General features: G+C 43.1%; 1 protein-coding gene across 5 annotated transcripts in view; it reads left to right on the top strand.

Moving 5' to 3' along the window:
- The window catches only part of AMOT (angiomotin), a 61,527-nt gene extending 42,528 nt beyond the window's left edge, over nt 1–18,999 (top strand). For all 5 annotated transcript variants that reach the window (XM_064159392.1, XM_064159390.1, XM_064159389.1 and 2 more), the window contains 7 exons: nt 1,389–1,534; nt 12,520–12,669; nt 13,714–13,904; nt 16,084–16,206; nt 16,878–17,110; nt 17,513–17,737; nt 18,779–18,999. In XM_064159392.1, coding sequence (XP_064015462.1) covers nt 1,389–1,534; nt 12,520–12,669; nt 13,714–13,904; nt 16,084–16,206; nt 16,878–17,110; nt 17,513–17,737; nt 18,779–18,879 — 1,169 coding nt within the window. In that variant the 3' untranslated portion in view covers nt 18,880–18,999. The remainder of the gene's footprint in view (nt 1–1,388; nt 1,535–12,519; nt 12,670–13,713; nt 13,905–16,083; nt 16,207–16,877; nt 17,111–17,512; nt 17,738–18,778) is intronic.
- Nucleotides 19,000–23,599: the final 4,600 nt, after the last annotated feature.

The raw sequence follows: 23,599 nt of genomic DNA on the forward strand, positions 1-23,599 counted from the left end.
TGTTAGCCTTTGTCCTTATGTCTTACGTCACAGGCCAGCTCTGAGCTGCAGTCAGAGTTTATGGAGTTCTGGGTGCTGTTGGTGGACAGGTTTGTTTTGCAACCTGTGTGTGGGCTGCATTGATTCCCTAGCAGAGGGAATCTTTAGCTACTCTGTTGCTAAAGCTTTGCTCCTGGCTCTCTGCTGGCAGAAGAAAGGGAGTAATTGTGGCCCTGTAAATATAGTTATGCACATGCTTGCACAAACGGGCCTGTGTACTTCATATGCAGTCTGTCCTAACACCCAGGATCTAGGTCCTGTTTTTCAAGCCTTCCACTCCTTGTCCTCATTCCTTTGTCGTGGGATATTGCTTTCTGGAATGCAGTTTCTCTGGTGTCATCAGTGCTGGGTGTAGATCACTGCAGGGAGTATTCTGTGGTTTTGTACCCAGCAAGTGTGTTAATGTTATCATTCTAGCTGGTTGGCTTGAGCTGGGAACGACAGCGTACAGTGAGGATGTCAGCTCTGTGTTGCAGCTTTGCTTTACATCCCTGTGTGATAAAGTCTTCAGTCCCCAATTATTTTATCCTATTTATGTTTTTTCATGAAAGCAGTTGTCCTGTTTCTCAAACACACAACGTAGCTGCTCCCACTAGCCTCAACTCTTTCTGGAGAGCGTCAGGAAAGGACTGGCTGCTGTGCTCAGGGTGACTTTAAAGCATCACATATGAACTCAGCAGTGCTGGGCAAAAGGCTTTCTTGAGCTGCAGGCCTGATATGAGGCAGTGGCAGATGTATATGTCTCAGTTCTGGCCCAGGGAGTTTTTTTTAAGAGCAGTAGAAAAAGACTGAGGAGTTCTCATCACTCACTCATTTTCTGACTCCTTTAAAGGTACCACCAGTAAAGTGGGACAACAGGGTGTTACTTTGAGAAGGAGGACAGCTGCCCCAGGCAGAACAGCCTTCCTACTTCTTGGGTCAGTGTGAAAAAAGGAGCACAAATTTTTTTCAGGTATACAAGCTGGCTATCTCCTTTCACCAGCCTAGGATATTTAAATTACCCAGTTTGTTTTCCACTGCTGAAAGCTCAGAGGTAAAGAAGTGTGAGGTTTCACTAACCATCTGCATAATCAGAGCAAATTACCTAACTGTACTGAGTGATGCACCTTGTATTCCTTCTCAGTAGTGCTGTGGCACATTGCTGGTTGGAGGTGCCATACTTGTTTTTCAGGGTTACAAGTCCTCTTCCTTGAAAGCCAGGTACTTACTTTTCCCCTTAGCACTAGATTTGCATTCTCTCTTGTGAGAAGCTCCAGTATGATCTTTCCTCCACCTATGCAGTGAAAGACTTCTGAAAGCTGGAGTAGAGATGTCTGCTGGCCATTGATAACTCTCACTTGTTTTGCTAGACAAGGAAACACAGCGGGAAAAAGAGAAACTGGAAATAGAACTTGCTGCTGCTCGCTCCACCAACGAGGACCAACGGAGACACATCGAGATCCGAGACCAGGCCTTGAACAATGCTCAGGCCAAGGTGGTGAAACTGGAGGAGGAGGTAAGGATGCTGGGAGAGAGAAATTAGGATAACTTGGGTTCCAGTAAAAGTGGTTGTGTGAATTGTAAGGTAATCTGCTGGCTTCAAAGCTGTTTCTATCAGCTTAGCTTTGTGTTGGTTTTGCTAAACCACTGAGCTGTACACAGATAAGCCACAAATCTGTATTTCCTTGGAAGTGCTTTAGTCTGTAAGCAGCCATGTTTCATTTTCTTTTTGTTTCCACTGATAAAAGCAGGCTGGAACTGAACTCCCAGCCCTGGCAACCTCGTGAACTTGGCAGCAGTTCAGACCTGGATGGACTTCTAACTAATATCAAATGAATGCAATTTGTCCCCTTGCCAGGTGTTCTGCTTACAACAGGTTATCATGCTGCATGGTGCAGATCACCATGTGTGCCCAGCATTTATAATAAGCTGGGCATGACCTTGGTTGTTTTCTCTCCCTTTCCTTGCAGGAGAGGAGAATGCATTTCAGCTACTTACTTGGGCAGTGTTCACAGCAGTTTCTTTTGTAGCCTTTTCTCTGCCACTCTCACATGGCTCTCACCTTGGTGCCCTTCTGCGTCACAGTGCCTGTCCTCTTTCCTGCCACCTACTCCTTTCCTCTCAAAGGCTCCATTCTCATTCTCAGCCTCTGCTTCCTTTAGTCCTACTCTTCCTCCATGGAGAGCCTCTGGAGGAAGTCTCATTACCAAGCACACTTCCTCCACTGCAGATTTGTTCTCTCCTTCAGTTCTGCCATCTTCCTGCCTACCAGCTGTCATCATCACCTGCAGTTGAGCACTGTACCCACATCCACCTGCATCTTGCTGTCCTCAGAGACATTCTGCAAACCCTCCCCTTGCCTGCTTCTGCTCCTCTGCCCATTCAGAATCCCACTGTGCCAAGACAGGAGAGCTGACCAAATACAAAGTGAACATCCTTCAGCCTTGTCTTGCTTGCCTTCCTCTTCTTCCAGGTAGAAATGTAGTTGCCTTATTAATTCTAGCCTGCTCTTCTCTAAGATCTGTAATTACCTCAGTAGCCCTTCCCTTGAACCTTCCTGTATGTCTTTCTCTGTTGTCCTTAATTTTTGCCCGTTGCAGAACCCTTCTTTTAACCTGTCAACAATGTTGGGATGTCACTGCAGGACTACCTGCCATCATACCTTATTAGCCCAGTGCTCCATTTCACTCTCCTTTCTCAAAAATGTCAAATTGAGGCAGTTGCTCTTCACCTCCCATGCTAATCTTGGAATAGTTTAGTTTGGAAAATACCTTTAAGGTCATGGTTTACGCAACTTTGTTTCCCTTCTCCTCTTGTTACTGAGAGGATATTTTCTATCTTTGTCCTTCTCAATTTCCAACTCTTTCTTCCTCCCTACCCTAAACAAGCATTTCTGTGCTTTCTCTCAGACTGTCCTCACCTTTACTGCAGACGCTGCCAAGGCAGCTTCGACGCATTCCTCAGTGTGATGCTCACAACATGGTTGGCAGGGGCTAGGAGCAAAGCCTACTGCTATTCACACCAACCTAACCTAGACGGTCTGGTTGGCTTGGCCTGCTCTGCATATGTGTTTCCACCTGTTGTTCCCAGAGTCAGACTGTGAGCTTTCAGGGCAATGAGCTTTCATTTATGCATCCCAAATCATCGCCAGGCCATCACTGGGCAAACCAGGTTCTGTGCAATACAAATTACAGCACAAAAGAGGAAGAGCAGAGTCAGAGAAATTCTTAAACCTCTCTGGCCACACTCTGCCTTGCACATGGTTGACAAGTCAGTTGATTTCACTAATTGCAGCATCTCCTGGCAGGGATGACTTGCACCTTTATGGCTCAGGGGGACAGGTTATAGGGTAATTTAAATGTGACATGATTCTCTTTGGCTCTAAAAGTCGTCTGTCATTTGATCCTGCAGTGTATTGGAGTTCTTTGGCTTTCATCCAGATTTCAGCACCTTATTATACTAGAATCTGCTGTGTAACTAACTTAAAATACATGGGACATCACTGGGGCTCCCCAGGAACTCTTCATATGCTTGGAGTCAGCCTGTGCAGAGGTGCTGTAATCAGCCAGACCAGTGTGCACACAGCACTTGTCTAGGTTCACCTTCTCTGAAGGAACGATTATAGGTCCCTCACAGTGAAGCTGAAGCCCTTAGGGTTAATAGTCATTGTCTGTTTTCTTTTCAAAAGACTTCTCTCATTTTCATAGAAAAAATGGGTTTAGTGCTGTTGCAAAGTATTTCTGCCCAGGTAGAATAGTAAAATAGGTAAGTAGCTCTGGGCTAGATTGTATGATAGCTTAAAAACCACACATCTGCTCATCTGGCATAAAATGCCCTGCATGAGAGTTTGTGGTCATTTGCATCCAACCTTTGCTCAAATCCCCGGGTGTGCAGGAAGTGCCACCCTTCCTGTTGTAGATAAATATGGAAGCTTCTCAATGAGGCAGCAGGAATTAACTCTGCTTTTTCCTAGAGGTGAGGAGGAGTAAGGGGAAACAAAAGGGGTAAAGAATCACTTTTGCAGGTCTCCCAAAGGACTTTTTAATTAAATACTTAGGGTTATAAAGTATTTGTTGCCTGTGTAGTATTAAATTGTGGAAACCTCTCAAAACCTCAAGCTGTTTGGTGACTTTCCAAAAGACAGCCAAGCAAACTGTTCAGTGTTCAGGGCACCACTCAGAAGGGCCTATAAATGTGAGCCTGAGTTAGTGACTCCCAGTGACCAAGATACATGGATAATTTGTCAGTCATTTCTTTTATTTCTGCCAGCCTAATCTGAGTTACCAGTCCCTGTAATTGTCAGGAGTTTCCAGACTAGTCCTGCAGAAGAGGGCGGAGTTTCTTAGGCTAAGGTTTGGCAGCCAGTCTGGTGCCGGGCCTGGGTGGGAGTGTGCATATTTCAGTTGTTTTATCCTGTAATGTAAGTTTTCAGCCTTTTTTTTCTTTCTTCCGTTTTGACTTCCCATTAAGCAGAGTTCCTTTGCCTTGTATGCTCCAGGGTCTTCATAAAAAGGACATTTCTGTTTGAATGGGAGCTTTAAGCCATATATCACTGCAACTGAATTTAAGTGTTGCATTGGAATTGGAACTGCTGGGTTATTAAATCCTTTACCTGCATTGCCAATTTGGACAAAACCACCCATCTGTAAAATGTAGATACTTGTCCGCTCCTATAGAGATTTGAGAGCCTTTATATATACTGGATTTTAGCAGCCAAGTGAGAGGGAAAGGGAGAGAAAAAGAGATGCTAAATGTGATGGAGAAAGGAATGATCTTGGAGATAGTGTGAAGCAGCTGGAGGCAGAAGTAGACATTCTGTGGTCTGTTAGCAGGGGTGAGATGACTTGAAATTTAGAACAAGCTGCCATTAAAGTTTTCAATAGTATGGAGTTTATTTCTGCAAAATGCTAAAAAGGGTGAGTGATCATGAGTATTTAAAACAAACTTAAATATAATTATGAACAGACTTGCTAAGTTAGTTTTATGTGTAATATTGAAACTTTACTACTTATCTATATAAAGATACCCAGTTATTAACCCTTATTTTCCACTTTTCATTTGAATTCTTCCCTTTAGGAGGTGTTCCACAGTTATGCATAAGTCAGCAGCTTATTGAAAGTTTTTTCTAGCAAAGTAATAGTCTGTTTTGGCTTATTTTACATCAAAACTTCAGATCATTACATGAAATGAATTTGAGATAAATTGAATATATTTGAAGTAAAATGCACGTTGGTTTAAAGATGTATTTTGTGGTCAGAAATCATAGAATCACAGAATGGTTTGGATTGGAAGGGATCATCTAGTTCAAACCCCTCTGCCATAGGCAGGGACACCTCCCACTAGATGAAATCCAACCTGGTTTTGAACACTTCCAGGCTTGGAGGCTCCACAACTTCTCTGGGCAACCTGTTTCATTGCCTCACAACCCTCACAGGGAAGAATTTCTTCCTAGTGTCTAACCTATATCAAGCTTCTTCCAATTTGAATATTTTTATCATTAACCCTCAAAATGGTTAATGATAAAAATATTTGCTAAAGCAATGAAAAACACTCGGTTTAGGGCATGGATTACCAAGATGGGCTCAATTTTGATGTAAACATTTGAATGACTGCAGCATGCAGCAGGTTTGTAGCTGGTAGATGGTCACAGATGGCCTGTATATGTGAGCTCCTGCTGGCATCCACCTTGAGAGTCTTCAGCAAACAGAGCAGATGGTTGATCTTTGCTTTGTGCTGGGCCAAGGGCAGAACTGCTGAGTTTACACAAAGGACCATCCTGCCCAGCCCAAGGCTGGATAAACACTGCCTTACTGTGAGTCCTTACCAGGCTTGTAATATTGCAGGAGAGAGTTTGATGCCAAATACTTTATCTAACCACAGCTGCTGGATATAGAGGGTACAATTGCTACTGTTTTTGCACTTTATAAAACCAAGGAATTTCCAGAAGGTTTGTGGAACTTGGTCATTTCTGCTTATCCTGGTAATTCATGCTGTGGAAGACCACAGTTCAACTTAAAAAAGGTTGTGGTTTCTTTCATAGTAGTGTAACTTGTACTCCTTCACTCCACCACGTTACAAGCCACTGTTTTAATGAGTGCCTCAAGGAGACAGCTTTGAAGAATAATGCCTACCACTAAGAAGATATAAATAGCTATTCCTTGCCATCCTCCTGCACACACCTTGCAGTGGAAAGAGCAGCCAGACATCACCTCTAATGGGTGCAAATTGAAGGGAAGAAGTTTGAATGAAATACCTTTTCTACAAGTGACTTGTATGTAGAAGCTGTGAGATGTTTCAGCCATCAGAATTCAGCATAAACCATCTATCAGAGCTAAGTTATTATATTCATTTCTTGCTCAGCTCTTGTGGAGAGAAGTAGCACACTAGCTCTGATAACGCTGAGGGTTCTGTCTGTGGGGAAATAAAGAAACGTTAATTTCTAAGTGGCATCTGTTGTCTGAGATACTTTGTATCTTAGAGGGAAGAGACCCAAAGGAGAGTTTGTGTGCTCGAAGGCTTGTCTGTTTTTTTTTCCCAGTCACTTCTCTGGGTCTATAAAAAGACAACCCGAGCCTCCACTGCTTTGTCTCACTTAAATGCTTAAACTCTCGGAGCTGCATAACGTATCCTTTCAGGCCAGAGTTGCTTTTGCAGAGGGCAGGTTTTGGATGACTTCTCATTCGTTGATGGTTAAGGTAGAGAGAGAAAACTCCTTCTCTTCTTTGTAGCTGACGCATGTGCAAGTCTCTAATGACCTGCGTTCTCCTGACACAGCACTGGATTTTTATTGCCCTGTCACTGCTTCTCATATTCTGTCTCTTAGTCGTTTTCCAGAGGTGGCTTTGAAAGTTAAAACTTACTTTAACAAAACCAGAGAGAGGACAATTATGACATTCCCCTGCAACAAACGCAATTCCCTAGCAAAAGGATAGTGTTACCAAATTGCTTCAGCATGAGTTCTTGCTGAGGCCACTGGTGCCTTACTGGGCCTGAATTCAAGCAAACTGAAGGTTCAAAGGCATCCTAGAGGAATATATTCCAATTGCACGAGGGAGAGGTGGTTTAAATGTGCTTGTTGTCTCTTTTTTTAAACTACATTTCTGCCATAGCAGGCAAATTCTTGTGGGGAAACACATTTTTCAGCTGCGTCTGAATGGATTCAGCTTTAGGATAAACCCAGGATGTAATGAGAACACCCTGAATGTATTAAACAAAGGAATTTAAAGACATGAGAAATAGTGGGTGGGAGACAAGCAGATGCTGATGAGTGTTACCAATTTGCTGAAATGGGAACTGTCTAAGACGAAGAGGGTAATGGCTGGGTTTGTCAAAATGCCTGGGAGAGTTTCTGAATCACTGCTAACTGTGCAGGAAGTTTCCTTCCTTAGAAAAACTCTTTGCTGCCTATTGCACCTGGAAGCAATGGATCTCTTTGCAAAAGAAAATCCTTCCTTCTCCCTCACCTGCAGTGTCCCAGAGTCCATTTGTCCTGCAGAGGCAGCTGCAGTCCAGAGAACGTTACAGCCTCCATCTCACTTGCTTTGCGATTGACAGTGAAAATTCCTCATTCCTGTGTACTCATGCTCCTTGTGCCATGTGTGTGAAATCTCTATGCCCTCTTCAGAGCCTTGCTTCTGCAAGAGACCAGAAGCTCTGGAAGAGATTGAGTGGTGTGTTAAAGCCTAAAGCAAATGCAAAACCAGGGTTTGATTTTAGCCTGTTAGCCCCTTTTCTGCTAGTGTAGTAATAAGCAAATGTCCCTATTTCTGAAGGAAGGTTTTCTCCTTGGCCATTGATTTCAGACCATGCAAATGCTCTCTGTAGCAAGGAAGCCTGCAGGCTGCCTACTGCCAGGTGTTACATTGTCTTGGGAAATTTTTTTCTCCTGTGATTCAGAAGGCCTAGTTTCAGTTTTCTAGGTTCAGTGAATTTATTTAGACTGCTTGATTCATTTTCCATTGCTGGAAGCCCTGCAGTTCAGGGATATTGGTGTGCAGACATTTCCAGGCAGTAAATCTTTTTGCCTAACTTGGAAGCAGATTGTTCTCCAGGTCAGCCAGACTTCGTGAGCAATGAAGCCTCTGAATCCCAAGTGTATTCTGTTTCCCCCAGCTGCTGCTCAAATGCAGAAAGTAATCTTGACAAGGGATAGAGGAGATAAAATCAAGACATAAATACTTGATCAGGAGGTCAGGGAATGTTTCAGGGGTAGTCCCTCCATCAATTCACACTTTTGTGTACTAGATTTCTACAGTCCCAAGCCATTCTTTGCCTTCTGTGTTTTCTTGTCCTCAGTCCTGGTACAGAGTTTGTGTAAACATTGTAGTGAGTGTGAACTGGAGAGTGGCAGCTCTGGTTTACAGTGCTTTAATGAGAAAATCTTGTTGATAGAGTTGACGCCTGACTTCTGCTCCTTGGCTAGGACATTTTTCAAAGCATTCAGGGATTGACCTGGAGCAGGTATGCACACAATTAAATTTGTGCCATGTGCTGTAGAAAATGCTGGGAAGGGATACAGTCATACTGAAGTTCTCTGCTGTGCTTTCCAGACATGTACTGAGGTTCATTGAGATCTTACTGTCTTAAAGAGGTGTTATAATAAAGACATTATTGGGAGTAAAATGTTTTGCATTTTCAGGGCACCCTTCAAGGCAAAACAGTTACTATATATTACCTGAGCATAATCTTGCTTCTTAGTCAAATGCAGCACCATCAAAAGGAAAATTGCTATCCTGTCAAATGGATTTAAAATTCTATACCGAGGGGTGTGACTGCATCCTCGTAAAGCTTCAGGAATGAACTCTTATCTAGAGCACGTGTTCACTGCAAGGCCTCTTGCAGAGCAGAGAATTCCAGAGTCCTTTGATGCCATCTTCCCCGGGGTAGGTGTTGCTGTGGCCCTTGGCACTGAGCAGACAGTTTTGGTTCATTGCTGGAAGAGAGAGGGTGGGGAATCCATGGCAAATGACCAAGAACAAGCCTCAGCATGTTGCCTTTTTAAATTCCTCCCATCTCATTTATGTCTGCAGCATCCTGGCAATACTTAGGAGACTGCATCCAATTCTTGTCTTAGGAATGCATGATCATACTCTCAATTTATGGTAATGTAATTCCTCTGTGCTTGCAAGAACTATTCCCTGATCCTTGATTACACTGAGAGGACAGATCAAGTCAGAACGATTAAACAAACAAAAAAAAAGAACAAGAGAGGTTGCATTGGTACCACTTCTGGAGAGTCCTGATTCATTGACAGGTAGATTGTTCCTCACAAATGCTTGCACTAGTAGAGATGGCAGAGCTAGAAATGAGCCACGCTGCTAGAATATGCAGTGTGCAACGAGTGCATGAAATGAAACAGTCTGGTCTGGAAAGGATAGTTGTGTCAAAAGGCACACTAGGAAAGCTGAGCGATCTGGAGCACAAACATGCCTTTAGAGCTCACTGAACATGTGTCTCAAAAAAATGAATATCATTTGAGGAATTATGAATTTTTTAAAGCATTTTAAAAACATACACAGCCCCTCAAATTTTAGAATGGAATCATGAACTACACTGGCTTGGAAGGGACCTTTAAACATCTAATCCAACCTCCCTGCAGTAAGATTTCTAACATTCCTAACTCTTCCTGATGCTGGAAGCTGAAGTTTAATTTGTGAAGGGGTTATAAAAAATCCACCTTGTCTCTATGAAAAGCCACTGAACAAGCCCTGCCTGTACTTTAGCACATGGGTTAGGCATGTGCAGGCAGCACTGCTAAGTTGGGCAACAGCTTGTGTTGCAACATTTCACCTGCAGGTTTGGCTGATGGGAGCACTTTCAAAGTGAACATCTCAGTGGAATTTCTGTGTCCTCATTCTTTTCTTTTGGCTGGGCTCTTGGTATTCTTTGAACACAGGCCAAAATGTTAATCCAAGCATAGGCATACTCAGGTTTTTATTAATTATGAAATTAGCAAAATGGTGTCAGTGGTGCCTTTTGCAAGGAGAATTTTACCTGCATGTTTAAAAAACTTCTCAGAAATTTAAATTCTTTGTAGTAGATAAGAGATCAAATGTCCATCCTTCCTTCCTTTTTTTTTTCATGTAGTAAACTGGGGGAGGAGAGCTGATACTTCAAGAGATTATTATTCAGCTTCATGCATAATATTTTGCTGCTGGTGAATTTGTTAGGTTGTTTCTACTCTTGTGCATGTCAGTAAGCTCATATGCAAACCCAAGATATTGAATGCTCTTCATTTCTGGGTTCTTCTGCTGATTCGGAGGTTATAATCTTTGGCTAGTTACAGAAGAACTTTGAGCTGCTGTTAATCTAAGTGTAAAACCAGTGCATTAATCTATGCTTTATTGGAATATGAAAAAGCTTGAATCAGTGTTATTAAGCATTATGATTGGGAATAAAAAGATTTATTAAGTATAACATTTTTATTGATTTTCTGCAGAGCAGCACTGGAATATTAAATTGTAGTAAAACGTTCTTGTCCCTCCATGCTTGAAATCTTGAGCAATCAAAGAATAAAAATACCTTGCTACTGTATATGTGCTGGTGGGAAGGCCTCTGGCTGATTACTCACTATTTATTGTAACTTTTATTATAAAATACTTGTTTTGGGAAAATCCTCTAGGGCAGCAACATTCATGCTGTGAGATTAGATGCCTCCTGACTTTGTGAAGAGAAGAAAAGGATACTATGTCCGAGATTGGTAGGGTTTTGAGATTTTTTGCTCTCTTTGCTGTTCACATCACAGTCTCTGGATTGCCTCAAGGAACAGGAGAATGAAAAGGGAAAATTTTGAAGAAACACATGATAAGGCCTTCTCAGAAGAAAGGTGCCATGTAAGAACAGGTCACGTTCAGATCAAAACCCAGCAAGCCTAATGTCCTGTCTGCACAAAAACTTAGAGCAGAGTCCTAGGGAGCACTGTCAGAATGGGTCAACAAGCAGTGGTTGTTTCCCAGAATCCTTTTCGCTTCCAAGGACTTCTGAGCCAAGAGTGTCATCTTTTATCTTTAATATTCCTCAGTGGGCTTTTCTTCCATAAAACTGTAGAGTAGCTCTTTGAACTCACATAAGGCAGCCTGTGTTTGACATTGTGCTTTTCTAGACTTTGGCTCTGAAAAGTTGCCTTCTTCCTGCTAGTTTTGTGTTTCAGGGTTTCTGGCACCCATAATTGAAAAAGCAATGCTCCAGATAGGCTGCAGAAGGCCAGCTATTTGTGATTGTCTTTTCCGTAACAGAAAATGATGTCCATAGGTGTGCAGAGTATTAAAACTGAGCTAGGCCTGGGGTGTGCTTCATTGTCTTAAAATTCATGTTTTAGTTTGGTTTTGTTTTTCCTAAACTGTGGATTAACCATGCTAAGACAGTTAATGGGAGGCTCATTGCTTATCATGAGGAGAACAGCTTGGCTTGAAAGATGATCAATGGAGCAGGATGGAAGAGCAAGGGCAAGGAGTAGAGTAGGACTTTGCAGGTCACACTGGGTCAAGATGACCAAGATTCATGTCTGGACTGCTAGAATAAACCCGGCTGCAGTGTGGAGAGAACACAGGTTATGTCTAGTGTGTGCTTTGATCCTGTATTATTTTGTTGTTATGGGCCTGGAGTTCTGGTTGAAATTCTGCTCAATCTCCTGAAAACACTGCCCTTAATTTTCAGTATTTCACTGAAAAGTGTTCCAAACTTGCAGACCAGCTCTAAGTGTTCTTTGCTACACTTGGTAGCATGGGTCAGATTACTTGGACGCTCTCTATTGTGAACTCAAGTGTCCCTTCTAGCTTGTTGCTGCAACAGTTAATTATCTCAGTTTCCCCATCATTACCATGGGATCATTGAGGATAAAATGAACAAATATACCTAGGAAAAAATAAAGACCTATGATTGATGTCCTGAGTGAGTCCAGACTGGGAGTCTGAGGAATGCTGACAGCAGTCACAGGATCATAGACTGATTTGGGTTGGAAGGGACCTTTAAAGGTCATCTAGTCCATCCCCCTGCAGTCAGCAGGGACGTCTGCAACTAGAGCCCCAAACAACCTGACCTGCTGTGGTTCCGGGGTTTGGCAATCTACCACCTCTCTGCGCAACCTGGGCCAGGGTCTCACCACCCTCAGTGTCTTTTTTTTTTCCTTCTCTCCAGTCTGACTCTGCCTCTTTTAGTTTAAACCATCACCCTTTGTCCTGTCGCAACAGGCCATGGTAAAATGATGTTCCCATCTTTCTTACTAGTCACTTTAAACACTGAAAGGCCACCACAAGCTCTCCCTGGAGCCTTTTCTTCTCCAGGCTGAATAACCCCAACTCTTTCAGCCTGTCCTCACAGCAGAGGGCTTCCAGCCCCCCCTTCATTTTTGTGGCCCTCTAGACCCATTCCAGCAGGTCCAACTGGTCATCTGGGCATGTTCTTCCCAGCTGGTACTTCTGTGCTCTGCAGTGCGTACAAAGCCAGAAGTTCAATCGTGTTCCCATTGTGTGACTTCTGTTGCATTGCTTTCCTTTGTTTCAGCTCAAAAAGAAGCAGGTCTATGTTGAGAAGGTGGAGAAGATGCAGCAGGCCTTGGTTCAGCTGCAGGCAGCATGTGAGAAACGGGAGCAGCTGGAACACAGGCTGAGGACCCGGCTGGAGAGAGAACTGGAATCTCTCCGAATGCAGCAGGTACCCACTGTGCCTTGTAGGGTTGTACATTCTACCCTACACCACACATGAAAGAAGGGCAGTGAATTTTCAGGTTACCTTTGGAAGATTAGGTACTCTGTCAACACACAAAAACCCCCACTTTCTTGTCATGGTTAAGAATTCTTAGCTGAATGTGAAATGGCTTGTCTGCCCAATTTCTTGTCTTTTAAACTATCTTTGTAATCAAATATCCTGTTAATTCCAGAGGAGACTTCCATATAAAACTATGCTTTTTACCAGCTGAACTATTAGCTCAGCAAATTTCTACTCTCCTGTTTTGAAATACTGCTTCTCTTCCAAATCTGGCTTTAGACCTGGATTATTTTTGATCCCTAGCTACTTAATCCTCAGGTGTACACTGATCATATTGGTTTAATAACCAAATCCTTTAAAAACGTCTTGGATGTATTTTTTTTGAAGTGTGGTAACTGTCATAGTGCTTTGCTGGAATGATGTTGGAATGTCTATGTACATTAGGAATTATGGATGGGGTGTAGACATCAGACCTGAACAGAATGATCTTGTTCTCAGGCGCACGTAGGGCTTTGCACATGGAAAAAGGCCTTAGGAGGAGTATTTTCTACCTCAGATATTTGCTTGTTAAAATTGATCACCTCTGGAATGGCACCAGGAAGCATTCTAGTGTGGGTGCTGTAAGCAAAGGTCTCTTTCTTGAGAGCAGTGTTTGATGTTTTATGACTTTTGAGCTCCAAAATTTGGAAAATAGAGGGAGCCCTTTTTTTGTATTACATGAGCTTGTTTCCTGGCTTTCACAGAGTGAGGCCAAAATTCCCCTGCAGATGTTTCAGATTAAGCTCTCAAGGAGACCATTATCATCACCTAGTCTGCCCAGCATGGTACAGGCCACTTGGTTTCACTCTGGGGAGGTTCTTGCATCAGACCCATACTGCTCTGGAGCAACTTCTGTCCTTCAGACGAAAAGCAAACAAGCCAACCCCGAGTGTGACAGATGCATCCTGAGATTTCCATGTTGCCTTTTTTTGTTTCACTTCTGGAAATCAGCGTCAGGGTACATCTCAGGCTGCCAACGTCTCAGAGTACAATGCCACAGCCCTTATGGAACTCCTGCGTGAGAAAGAAGAAAGGATTCTTGCTCTGGAAGCTGACATGACCAAGTGGGAACAGAAATACCTGGAGGAGAGTGTGATGAGACAGTTTGCTTTGGATGCAGCTGCAACTGTGGCTGCTCAGAGGTAAACAAGACTTTTCATAGTGCAAGGATTATTTTCTTTTTCCAGTTGAGTGCTGTATTTCCCACCAAGGAATGCTGTCATACCACCCTCCCATGATACCTTGCCTTGTGGTCTGAACAGATTCTCAGACTTCTGCATCCAAATGAAGCTTGGCTGCCTTGCCTGGGAGCCGTGCAATTGCCAACAGTGAGAAGCTTTTTTCCAGAGAAAGACTTCTCCACATGCAGGAGCCATTTTCCAGGCTGCAGTTGTCTCTCAGCCATTCCTAGAAGCTGTTGGTACAAAAATAGGTGTATGAGAAGGGGGTTGTTTGTTGTTTCTTTTTGTCTAAGCAGAACTCAGTCCTTACTGAAGTCATGTGAGATGGGGTGAGCTTGGTGATTCACGTTGTTCACACTGAATGGCTTGCTTGTTCTCCAGAATGTTTTTGCAAATTGCTTTGTGGTATTGTCCTCAACATGGTTACTAACCAGAAACATCTACTAGGAAATCTGCTCAAAACATTCTGCTGTGTATGGAGAGCACTGCTTGTGGGTGTGGGGAGGGTGTCTGAAATTTGGTAACAAGCTCACATTCCAAGACAACTGACAGAAACACTTAATATGGCTGTAAATAGACCCGGAGTGCTTCAGCTAGTTGGTAAACAAGAGCTGTTGTCGGAGTGCTGGGTATTGCTTACATATCATTTTGTTGCACTCTACTTTCTGATTCTTGATGGCAGATTCTGTTTTGGATTGTTTAAAGAACCAGACTGAAATGGGGATATTATTGCAGCTGGCTTCCTAGCTTGTAAGATCATACTAGAGTTAAAGGGATAAAGTTGCAGATCTGCTGTGCTAGCATTTAAGCACATATCTTGCTCCAGAAGCAGGCTGTTATTTTAGGGTATTGATGCTTTTTGTATATGGTTTTCCACCTCCCTAGAGATTCTCTACAGGCTCTTGCTATTGCTTATGCGTAGAGGCCATGTACTTTTTCAGTGTGCACTGATAAGCAGGGGCCTGATCTATTGTTTGTCATGGAATGAGAGGGGTTGTGTTAGACCTGTCCAAGTTTTCTTAATGAATAGGAATGCCCTCCAGTCCGGAGAGAGGCAGCCTCTGTTTTTCCATTTCCTTATAAGCTGTTTCTCCTCTAAAAGAGACTATTCCATTATTATCCATGCCTCTTCAAGTTTTTAGGCAGTTGGCACCTTCACAAGTATAGACTGTGAGGGATTCCACTAATTTCAGTGGCAACTTGCACAGAAGTTTCCCTTTTCTTTGATAGCGGTTCCTGAGGTTGCGGGAAGAATGGTCCACAGCCCAGGCAGAAGTCTGGGTGGTGTTAGGTTTCTTTAATAAATGACCTTTTTGGGCTGTTCACGTTGGTGCTTTGCTGTTCCCAATCTGAATTTCTTCAGAGTTAAAGGCTCATCTATTGGACAGTTCTTAGACCTGCAGGGTCTGAGAGGACAGATTTCTTCTTACAGTCAGTTGGAGCTCTTGGTAGCTCCCCGTTTTTTAAGTACTCTCTTTTTTTCTAGTTCTATTAATGCACAGCTCTGTCAGTATCATGCTCCTGATGTTGTGAGTCATAGAGTGATACAGAACATAGCACAGTGATGCTGTTCTGGCTGAACAGCAATAAGTAGAATGAAAATTCTCCATTATGTTGTGGTTAGTGGACTGAACAGCTATCACAGTGTTAACATCAGACACAATGTGGAATCAGTCTAAAACTGTTTTCAGCCCATTCCCAAGTTTTTCTGGACCAGGCTGCTTAAAATTATTCAAAAGACTTTCATGCTTAGCCCCTCTTGATATTCAGATTATCTGTATGATGCTGTTGGAAGGGGATGGGAAAAACTTTTTATCTGAAGTTTGTGCTGTTTTAACTAAAGTGTCTGGTGGTAGCATCTTTTTCCTCCCCGTGTCCTTGGATGTGCCTCATCTGTCAGTTTACAGTAGTACAATCAATCATAGAATGCACTGCATTGGGAGGGACTTCTAGTCCAACACCTAGTGGGATAGTAGATCGTAGAACTGGATTATAGATTGGCCCAAGATGGACAGTAGATTGACCCAGCCCAAACTCAGCTGATATTCATGACTGTTACTTTTAAGTAGCAATTTTGTGCTGTTAGTTGGAAAGCAGTGACATGGGCTGGTCCTTCATCTGCTCTACTGCTTGTTCTCAGGGACACAACAGTGATCAACCACTCACCTAACCCTAGTTATGACACCTCTCTGGAAGCTCGCATTCAGAAGGAGGAGGAAGAAATCTTGCTTGCCAACAGAAGATGCCTCGACATGGAGGGAAGGTAAAATGCACTTTGGTCCTATCTGGCTTCTTTACAACAGATGTTTTAAATTAATTGCCTGGGTAGATGCCTCAGAACCAGAAATTCTTGTGTCGTCACCAATAGCAACGATGTAGGATGCCAGACACTCATTTGGCCAAGGAAGCATCTACACAGCAATCCACAACCTATCTTGATGCTCAGGGCTAATGCAAAAAAAAGTCTTATCTTAGATTATTTTGCATCTAGCTTGTTCCTCCTCTCTGTTCAGAACATCAGACCTCAAATTCCATCTATCTCTTAACAGTCTCACAGACCTGTTTTCCCTGGAGTTAGGTTCAGTGCAGACTCTCCAAGTGTGTTAATCCTCCTTGCTGTTGATCTCATGTTCTGCCCATAACCTTCAGCTTGGTCACAGAGCCCCTTCATGGCTATTTAGAACTGCTTCCAGTAGCCAAGAGCAGGTGGGTATCTCAGTGCCACTCTCTTGCGCATGTATACGGAAAGTCTTATGCATGATCCGCTCTACTGGGCCAGCTAGCAGCAGATATTCAGAGCAGTAAGTTCACTGATGTACTTTTTGCCTCTCCAAATTCTTAAGTGAATCCGTGTCACAGCTGGGGGGCACTGAGGTCTCAGTCCAAGGAGACAGGAGTACAAACATAGTGTCCTTCTTTGTGCTTCTCGAAAAGGATTAAGACTCTGCACGCTCAGATCATTGAGAAGGATGCCATGATCAAAGTCCTGCAGCAGCGCTCCCGCAAGGAGCCTGGGAAGACAGACCAGCTCTCCTCCATGAGACCTGCCAAGTCCCTGATGTCCATTTCAAATGCCGGCTCAGGCTTGCTGTCCCACTCATCAACGCTGAGCAGCACTCCCATCCTGGAGGAGAAGAGGGAGGACAAGAGCTGGAAAGGCAGCCTAGGTAAGTTTTAAATACTAGTGGCAGTGCAGCTCTGTGAGTCACTGCTTAAAGGGGAGGGAAGCAGGAGAAGGAAGGTGCAGGACAGACATATCAGGTGAATGAAAGGCCTTGAAATGTGAATGAGAATCAGCTGCAGCTGGTTTTAGAGTGTGCAGATTTACCCCATCACTGCTTAGGGAAGAGGTGTTAGTGCCCACTTGAGCAGCTGCATGCAGCAACACGAGGATGCTGCTATTCTTCAGGTACTTCAGCTCTCAGAAGTGAAAGGGAGGAAAATCAGTGCTGCCTGAACTCTTACAGCCTGCTGAAGCACAGATGCTAGAGCAAGCACTACAGAGGGTGTAAACTCCATACCAGTTAGCTTTCTGGGATTGTGAAATTTCCTTCCCTTTTTCCACAAAGGTGTTCTGCTGGGAACAGAATATCGCTCCGAATCCATTCCCTCCACCCCCTCTCCTGTCCTTCCTTCCACCCCATTGCTGTCAGCTCACTCAAAAACAGGCAGCAGAGACTGCAGCACCCAGACTGACCGGGGGAGTGAACAAAGCAAAGCTGCACCTTCCACTGCAGCTCCCACACCAGGACGGCTTCCCAGTACCAATCTGACCTACAGTGCAGACAAAACAGGTAACAAAGCTCAGCTGCTCTTCCAAAGGGACCCCTGCCACTGACCCATCATCAGTTGTGCTCTGGGGGACAGGCCTCGCCATCCCTTTTTCTGTTCAGGAAACTCAGAGTTAGTTTTTGTGAGAAAGGATGGGATTCAAAGACAAGTCTGGCTGTCCTGAGGGATCTCAAACACCCTGAAGGGAAAAAGCTTAAAGAGTGGTAGCACAAGCATGGACACACAGTGTAGAGAGGTATGGTGAGATTGAAGAATTGAACAGGTATGTGCAAATCTCAGGGTAGCCTCTGAGTCAATGTCTGCTCTGAAGTAAATTGACAGGTGTGCAGGGTTTAAACAGGTTGCAAGAATGAGCTGCGGAAAGGGATCATTGCATTTTGGTGGGTATTCAGAGCAAAGTGGAACACAAAAGGGGAAGGCAGAAGGAGGAAAGGTGACTATGGTGATAAAGCTGTCTCATTGTTACACTGTCCCAGCCTCAGGAGTGACTCCAATGCTGGCACAAGTAGATGCAGTTGACAGTGACTGTCACAGAAGCTGAATTTGCTTCCCACAGAGCTCCGAGCTGGCAAGAGCTGCTCGTTTTCCAGCCCACTCTGCCAAATCAATGCAGATTACACAACCTTGCCTCTTCTACTCACAGACGCATTGCAATTATGTTGTTCTTTATGGAAGAGTGGATTTGGCTGCTCTGCTCTGCCTCTTGCCTGTGCTGTGCTGTGCTGTTTAATGGGCATCGAGGGAGACAGGGGAACAGGTTTGGTGGAGGAAGTCTACACTGATTACATTGGTTTAAATGCAGTCACTCCAGTTTTATATGCCATTGTGTATCAGTGGGAGATACCCAAAGGGAATTGGATAAAGTATCTTTATTTGTCTGTCTGGCTACATACCTGAAGAATTGAATATTTTAAAATAAAATCAATTCTCAGCTGTCCTTTGGGCAATGACAGAAATAAGACTTTTAAAATGTTAACGTCATTTGTCTAACCCCATTGGATTTGCAGCTCTGATTCTGTCTCTTGTTTTTCCTCATCACGTAGATGGGTCGCTCTTCCACTCCAGCACTCTGGAAAGAAAAGCTCCTGTTCAGGCCATGGGGCAGGATCAACCAGATGGAGAGATGGTAGAATACCTCATCTGAAAGGCTGGACCAGGATCTGAGCTGGGATACAGTAGCAAGACATTTTTTAAAAGATATTTTTACTGGGAAAAAAATGTAGTACCTGAGTAATAAAAGAACACTCAGCTGTTTGCTCTTGTATATTATGTCTCAAAAGTATGGAGAGGTTAATTTATAATTTGCTCTAAATTATAGAAAGCCTGTAATGCTTGTCTTTTGAAAGTTTCCCCTCCTCTTTGTTAAATACTGGATCTGGTAACACCTGGAGAAGCCCCTAGAACTTAGGTGCACTATGTCTGATATTTCATTTCAGTGTTTTTAAAGTGTCTTAAACGGAAGTACCTGCTCTGACAGCTGGTTAAATGTCCAGTGTGACTGCAGCAGGGTGAGCCCAACAGCCTTAAAATGATCAGAACTAGGGGCTGAGCTGTCAGCATGACTTTATATGTTTATAATACAAGTGTTCTGAGAAACTGCTAAAATCTGAGCTGTGATCAAGGGAGATTTCTCTTTACACTCGGTGCAAGAGCTCAGAGTAGTTTTTTTTCACATTCAGAGGCTGGAAAGATTGCCCTTTTCAGTGTGGTAACATTCTTTGTGGTTTTTTTTTTAACATCCCAAAATGTGTTACATCTTTGTTGAACAAAATGACTCCGGTGATTAATGTCACATTTCACACTTCTTTAGTTTCAGTGCAAGATTTGCCACACTTTTATACTTAAGTACTTCTTCAGTAATTTATACAGTGGATAGCAAGTAATATATTGCATTCATGTTTTACATAAATTAAAAAAGGAGAGTTTACAGGCTCAGTCCTGATCTGTTAGATCAGATTTCTGCCATTGTAATTCCACTGGCTTTCATGGAACTATTACAAATTTACCATAGTGCTAGTGGCAAGCCCTGTTGCTTTTCAGTGTTGGCAACTTCATATACTGTGTCTGTGGAGACCTTTCTCTGTAGCAGATCTGTCTGTATTTTGAATGTCCTTCTATTTTCTGTGTCCCTCCTTCATGGAGAGAGGAAATTTTTCTTCAAATAGCAAAGCCAGAGCTCTGTGTAAAATTTCAGATCTTTCAGATTCTTTCTTTCCAAAATGTTTGGGTTTTTTGTTTGTTTGTTTTTCTCCATCTAACTGGAGAGAGCAGATTATAAAAGGTCCCAGAGGCGTTACAGAAGAAAAAGTGATCAGGTTCACTTTCAGACTTTGGGAAACTAGCAGAGATGCAGCAATGTTTTGGTTCAGATGCTGCAAGGAAATGTTAAATCCAGTAGAAGTACATGAATGTGTTTTGTTACTTTTGCATTTTATTAACACACTTCAATATTAATTTCTGTTAAAAACTACTACATTTTACCTGAATGTTAAAATATTTAATTAACCAGTGATTACACATTGGGAATCTGGCTGGTCTTAGCTTTCTGTGCAGCATTAGAGTAGCCAGATTTTCATTTCAGATTTTTTCACCCCAGAAATAAGGAAAATCAGTAATCAGTCATCAGACAGTTAGTGAATGTCATTGATTCCTACTTAGTTGACACTACAGATGCAGTATCCAATTAAAGTGGCCTTATCAGATCAACAGATACAACGTGAACTTCACCATGGAGGGTTGGGAGGCTAAAGAAAGTGCCTTTTCTCTTCTGCACTGGTGACCTAGTGGTGCTAAAGATAAGCCATGAGTTGGATTCTGTTTGTCTTCTAGTGATAATCACTTAAACCCCAAGGAAAGCCCTTCCCATTGTTTCCAGTAGATGTGCTGCTTGTTAGTGTTCTTCAGGCACAATGGTGAAGTGAGAGCTTAGCCTACATGGCCTGGCTGTACCCATGCCCGCTCTAACGGGCAGCACAAGCTTCACAGAAGCACAGAAACATTCCGGTGGGAAAAAACCCCCCCAGGATCATCAAATCCAATTGTTAACCTTACTCCGCAAATTTCACCCTTAAACCATGTCTTCAAGTACCACATCCAAACAACTTTTCCTTCATCAGCACTACTTAAGACACTTCAGAGCTTCACTTTGAGACTTTGACTGTCTCTGCCCTGTGGGGTAACATCTTTCTGGGCAACATGGTAGACCTTCCCTAAGCATACTACAGTAATCCAATTAGTTCTCTACTCTTTTCTAGGCAAACTGTTCACAACCCCTTTGTTCTCATCCCTGACAATGTCTCACATTTATTTCTCTTGGCTTAATTCCATCCCATTATATGAAGTAATGCCCACTCTGGATGATGTGATTTCTCGTCCTCCTCCACAGTTGAAAATGCAGGAGAAACTTTTCTCATTAGCTCAAGGTGTTCACCTTTCTGCCAGTTCAGCATAATTTTCTGTATTCTGTTTTGTGGTTTGGGCTGAGAATGAGCATTAAGGGAGATCAAATGCCATGGAGTGTCTGTGTGAGAAGGGAGGAGAGATATTTGAGTGCTTTTCTGTTCTTTTCAAGTCAGGAGAAATTAGATTCCATCTTTACAAGCACTTTTCATCAGTAGGAGAGAAGTTTTGCAGCTGTGGGGCTCCAGATAAACAGTTCCAACTTGCCTTATTCACGTTCATTCAAAAATGTCTACATGCTTTGGAGATAAAAGCTGCTTTAGAAAGCTGATTTTTCCTGATCGATATTGGCTGCCCAACTGGACTAGGTAAATAATGTGTTTATCCTCCTGGCAGCTCACTGTTTTCAAACTGAATGCCACTCTAATCTGTTTTTACAAAGGGAAAAAAAAGGACATAATAGCTTTCTGTGAGTAAAATACAGATTATGAACAGCAACTGTCTCCTGTAGTAACAGAAGCCAGGTAGTCTCTGACAGTCCAAACTATCAGGATTGCAGGAGCCTTAGCAGTTCTGTGCCTGTGGAAGCTAATTTGCAAGAAGATGGTGCTTAGGTCAGGTTCTTTACTCTCTTTTATGGTTTCGATTTCTTCCAAAAGCCAAACCCCCAAAACTTTGGACCTGTAAGTTTGAGCTCGTTTTCTTCTGCGGACAAACTTGGAGCCATCAGGAATGTATTCTTTCCCTTGAGCTTCCTCAGAGCCATCCTGATGTGAATGTAAAAGAGCTGCTTGCTTTGAGGAAGATGTGTACTATAGCCTTCAGTCTCTCTGTACAGATCTTTGTTTTGTTTTTATACATAAACTGCTTTAAGGAGACAAACTGCACACCTAGTTCCTTTTCCTGCCATAGAGCTTATTTCTAGTAGGAAGTGATTTTTAACAGGATGATTGCAATGACCTTTGCAAACCAAAAGTTTAGACTAAGAGTTTTTCTTAAACTCGGGTATTAGAAGCAGAATTGTAGCTTTGATAAAGAAAGCCACATATTTGTTGTAGAACAAACCAAGAAAATCAAATCTAGTTATTTTGCCTCTTTTTCTTTCACTGCTTACAGTGGCCAAACTCACGAGACCTTCCCTTGGGCAGTTCCTTTGGGATTTGGCAGCTCAGAGAACTGCCTGGAATCTAGAGACTTTTGTTTCCATTTGGCCCGATGTCATCATTAACTTCAAATATCTCCTACCTGGCAACTCTTGTGGGGTCGAAACCAGCAATGTTCTGTCTGTGGACTCACAGGGATCTGTTGACGTGCTCCTCAGGAGCAAAGGGCAGCTGAGGTCACCAAGTACTGTCAGGGGGCTGAAAATTTTTATGTGGCCTCTGCCTCCATTGGCAGGTTTGTGGAGTGAAGCTGAAAACTGGCATTGACTATCTAAAGAAGGAGACTTGCAGAGTTTTAGGCCAGAACCATTTCCAAGGACACCTCCTGCTCCAGGAGCCCACAGTGATGGCCAGCAGTGCATGAGACGTGAAGCAGCCACATCCCATGAGCCATGACACCCGTACAGTGAATCCCAACACCCATGGCCACACAATGTGCTTTTCCCATTGCCTAAAATATGGTGGCAACAGAAAGCTGGTGCAGTCAGGGCCAGCAAATCCCCAGGGATAATTTGGCTTCCTCTCCCTCTCTGTGAGGGCTGGCACAGGTTAGCCTGGGATTCACTGTGCTGCTTCACGCCACGGTTGATGGTTTTGCTCCATGCCAGGGGTGGGGGGGTTGTGGGCAGCAAGGGAGTCTCTTTTCATGTATTTGTATAGGAACTCTTTTTTTAAAAATAGCATTTTTATGTCTAGAAAGTAAAAAGACATTGTAAAATGTAATTGTACTGTATTTATGAAGAAAATACATTTCTTTTCAAAAAGATCTTATTCTAAGTTGGTTTTAGAGTCTTGACTTTGAACAATGTCATCTTTTAGGCTCTCAGAGGCGTCAAAACCCATCTGGTTTGCACTCTGCTGCCCAGCTACACTTTTAGTGTTATGTTAAACTATTGAGATTTAGGAAAAAGGTGAGTAGCTGCCCTCTGAACTCAAACAACCTGCATTGTTCCAAGTTCTGAAGTCTCTGAAGACTTCTGTTGTACTTGAGCTCTGCTCAGGATCAGTGATGGAGTAAGTGTAGAGTCTGTGGAGCAAGCTGGGAAGCAGCTGCCCTTTTGCTTTATTTGTGAAGCGGGGTTTATCAAAGTCACTCAAGACTCCTGGCCTGTCATTTGTGTATCTTCCAGGTGTAGAGGAGGAGCTCTGGTGGAAAAAAGGCTTCAACCCAGTTGCCCTTTCAGCAAGATTGCAGTCCAGCACAAAGTGTGATAGGTTAGCTGCTTCTATCCAGGATCCAAAACATCAAAGAATAAACGAGAGTACAAAACATTTGTCATTTCACAACCTTATAAAATGTGT

Source organism: Pogoniulus pusillus, chromosome 19 (genome assembly GCF_015220805.1).
Source record: "Pogoniulus pusillus isolate bPogPus1 chromosome 19, bPogPus1.pri, whole genome shotgun sequence".
NCBI lineage: Eukaryota > Metazoa > Chordata > Aves > Piciformes > Lybiidae > Pogoniulus > Pogoniulus pusillus.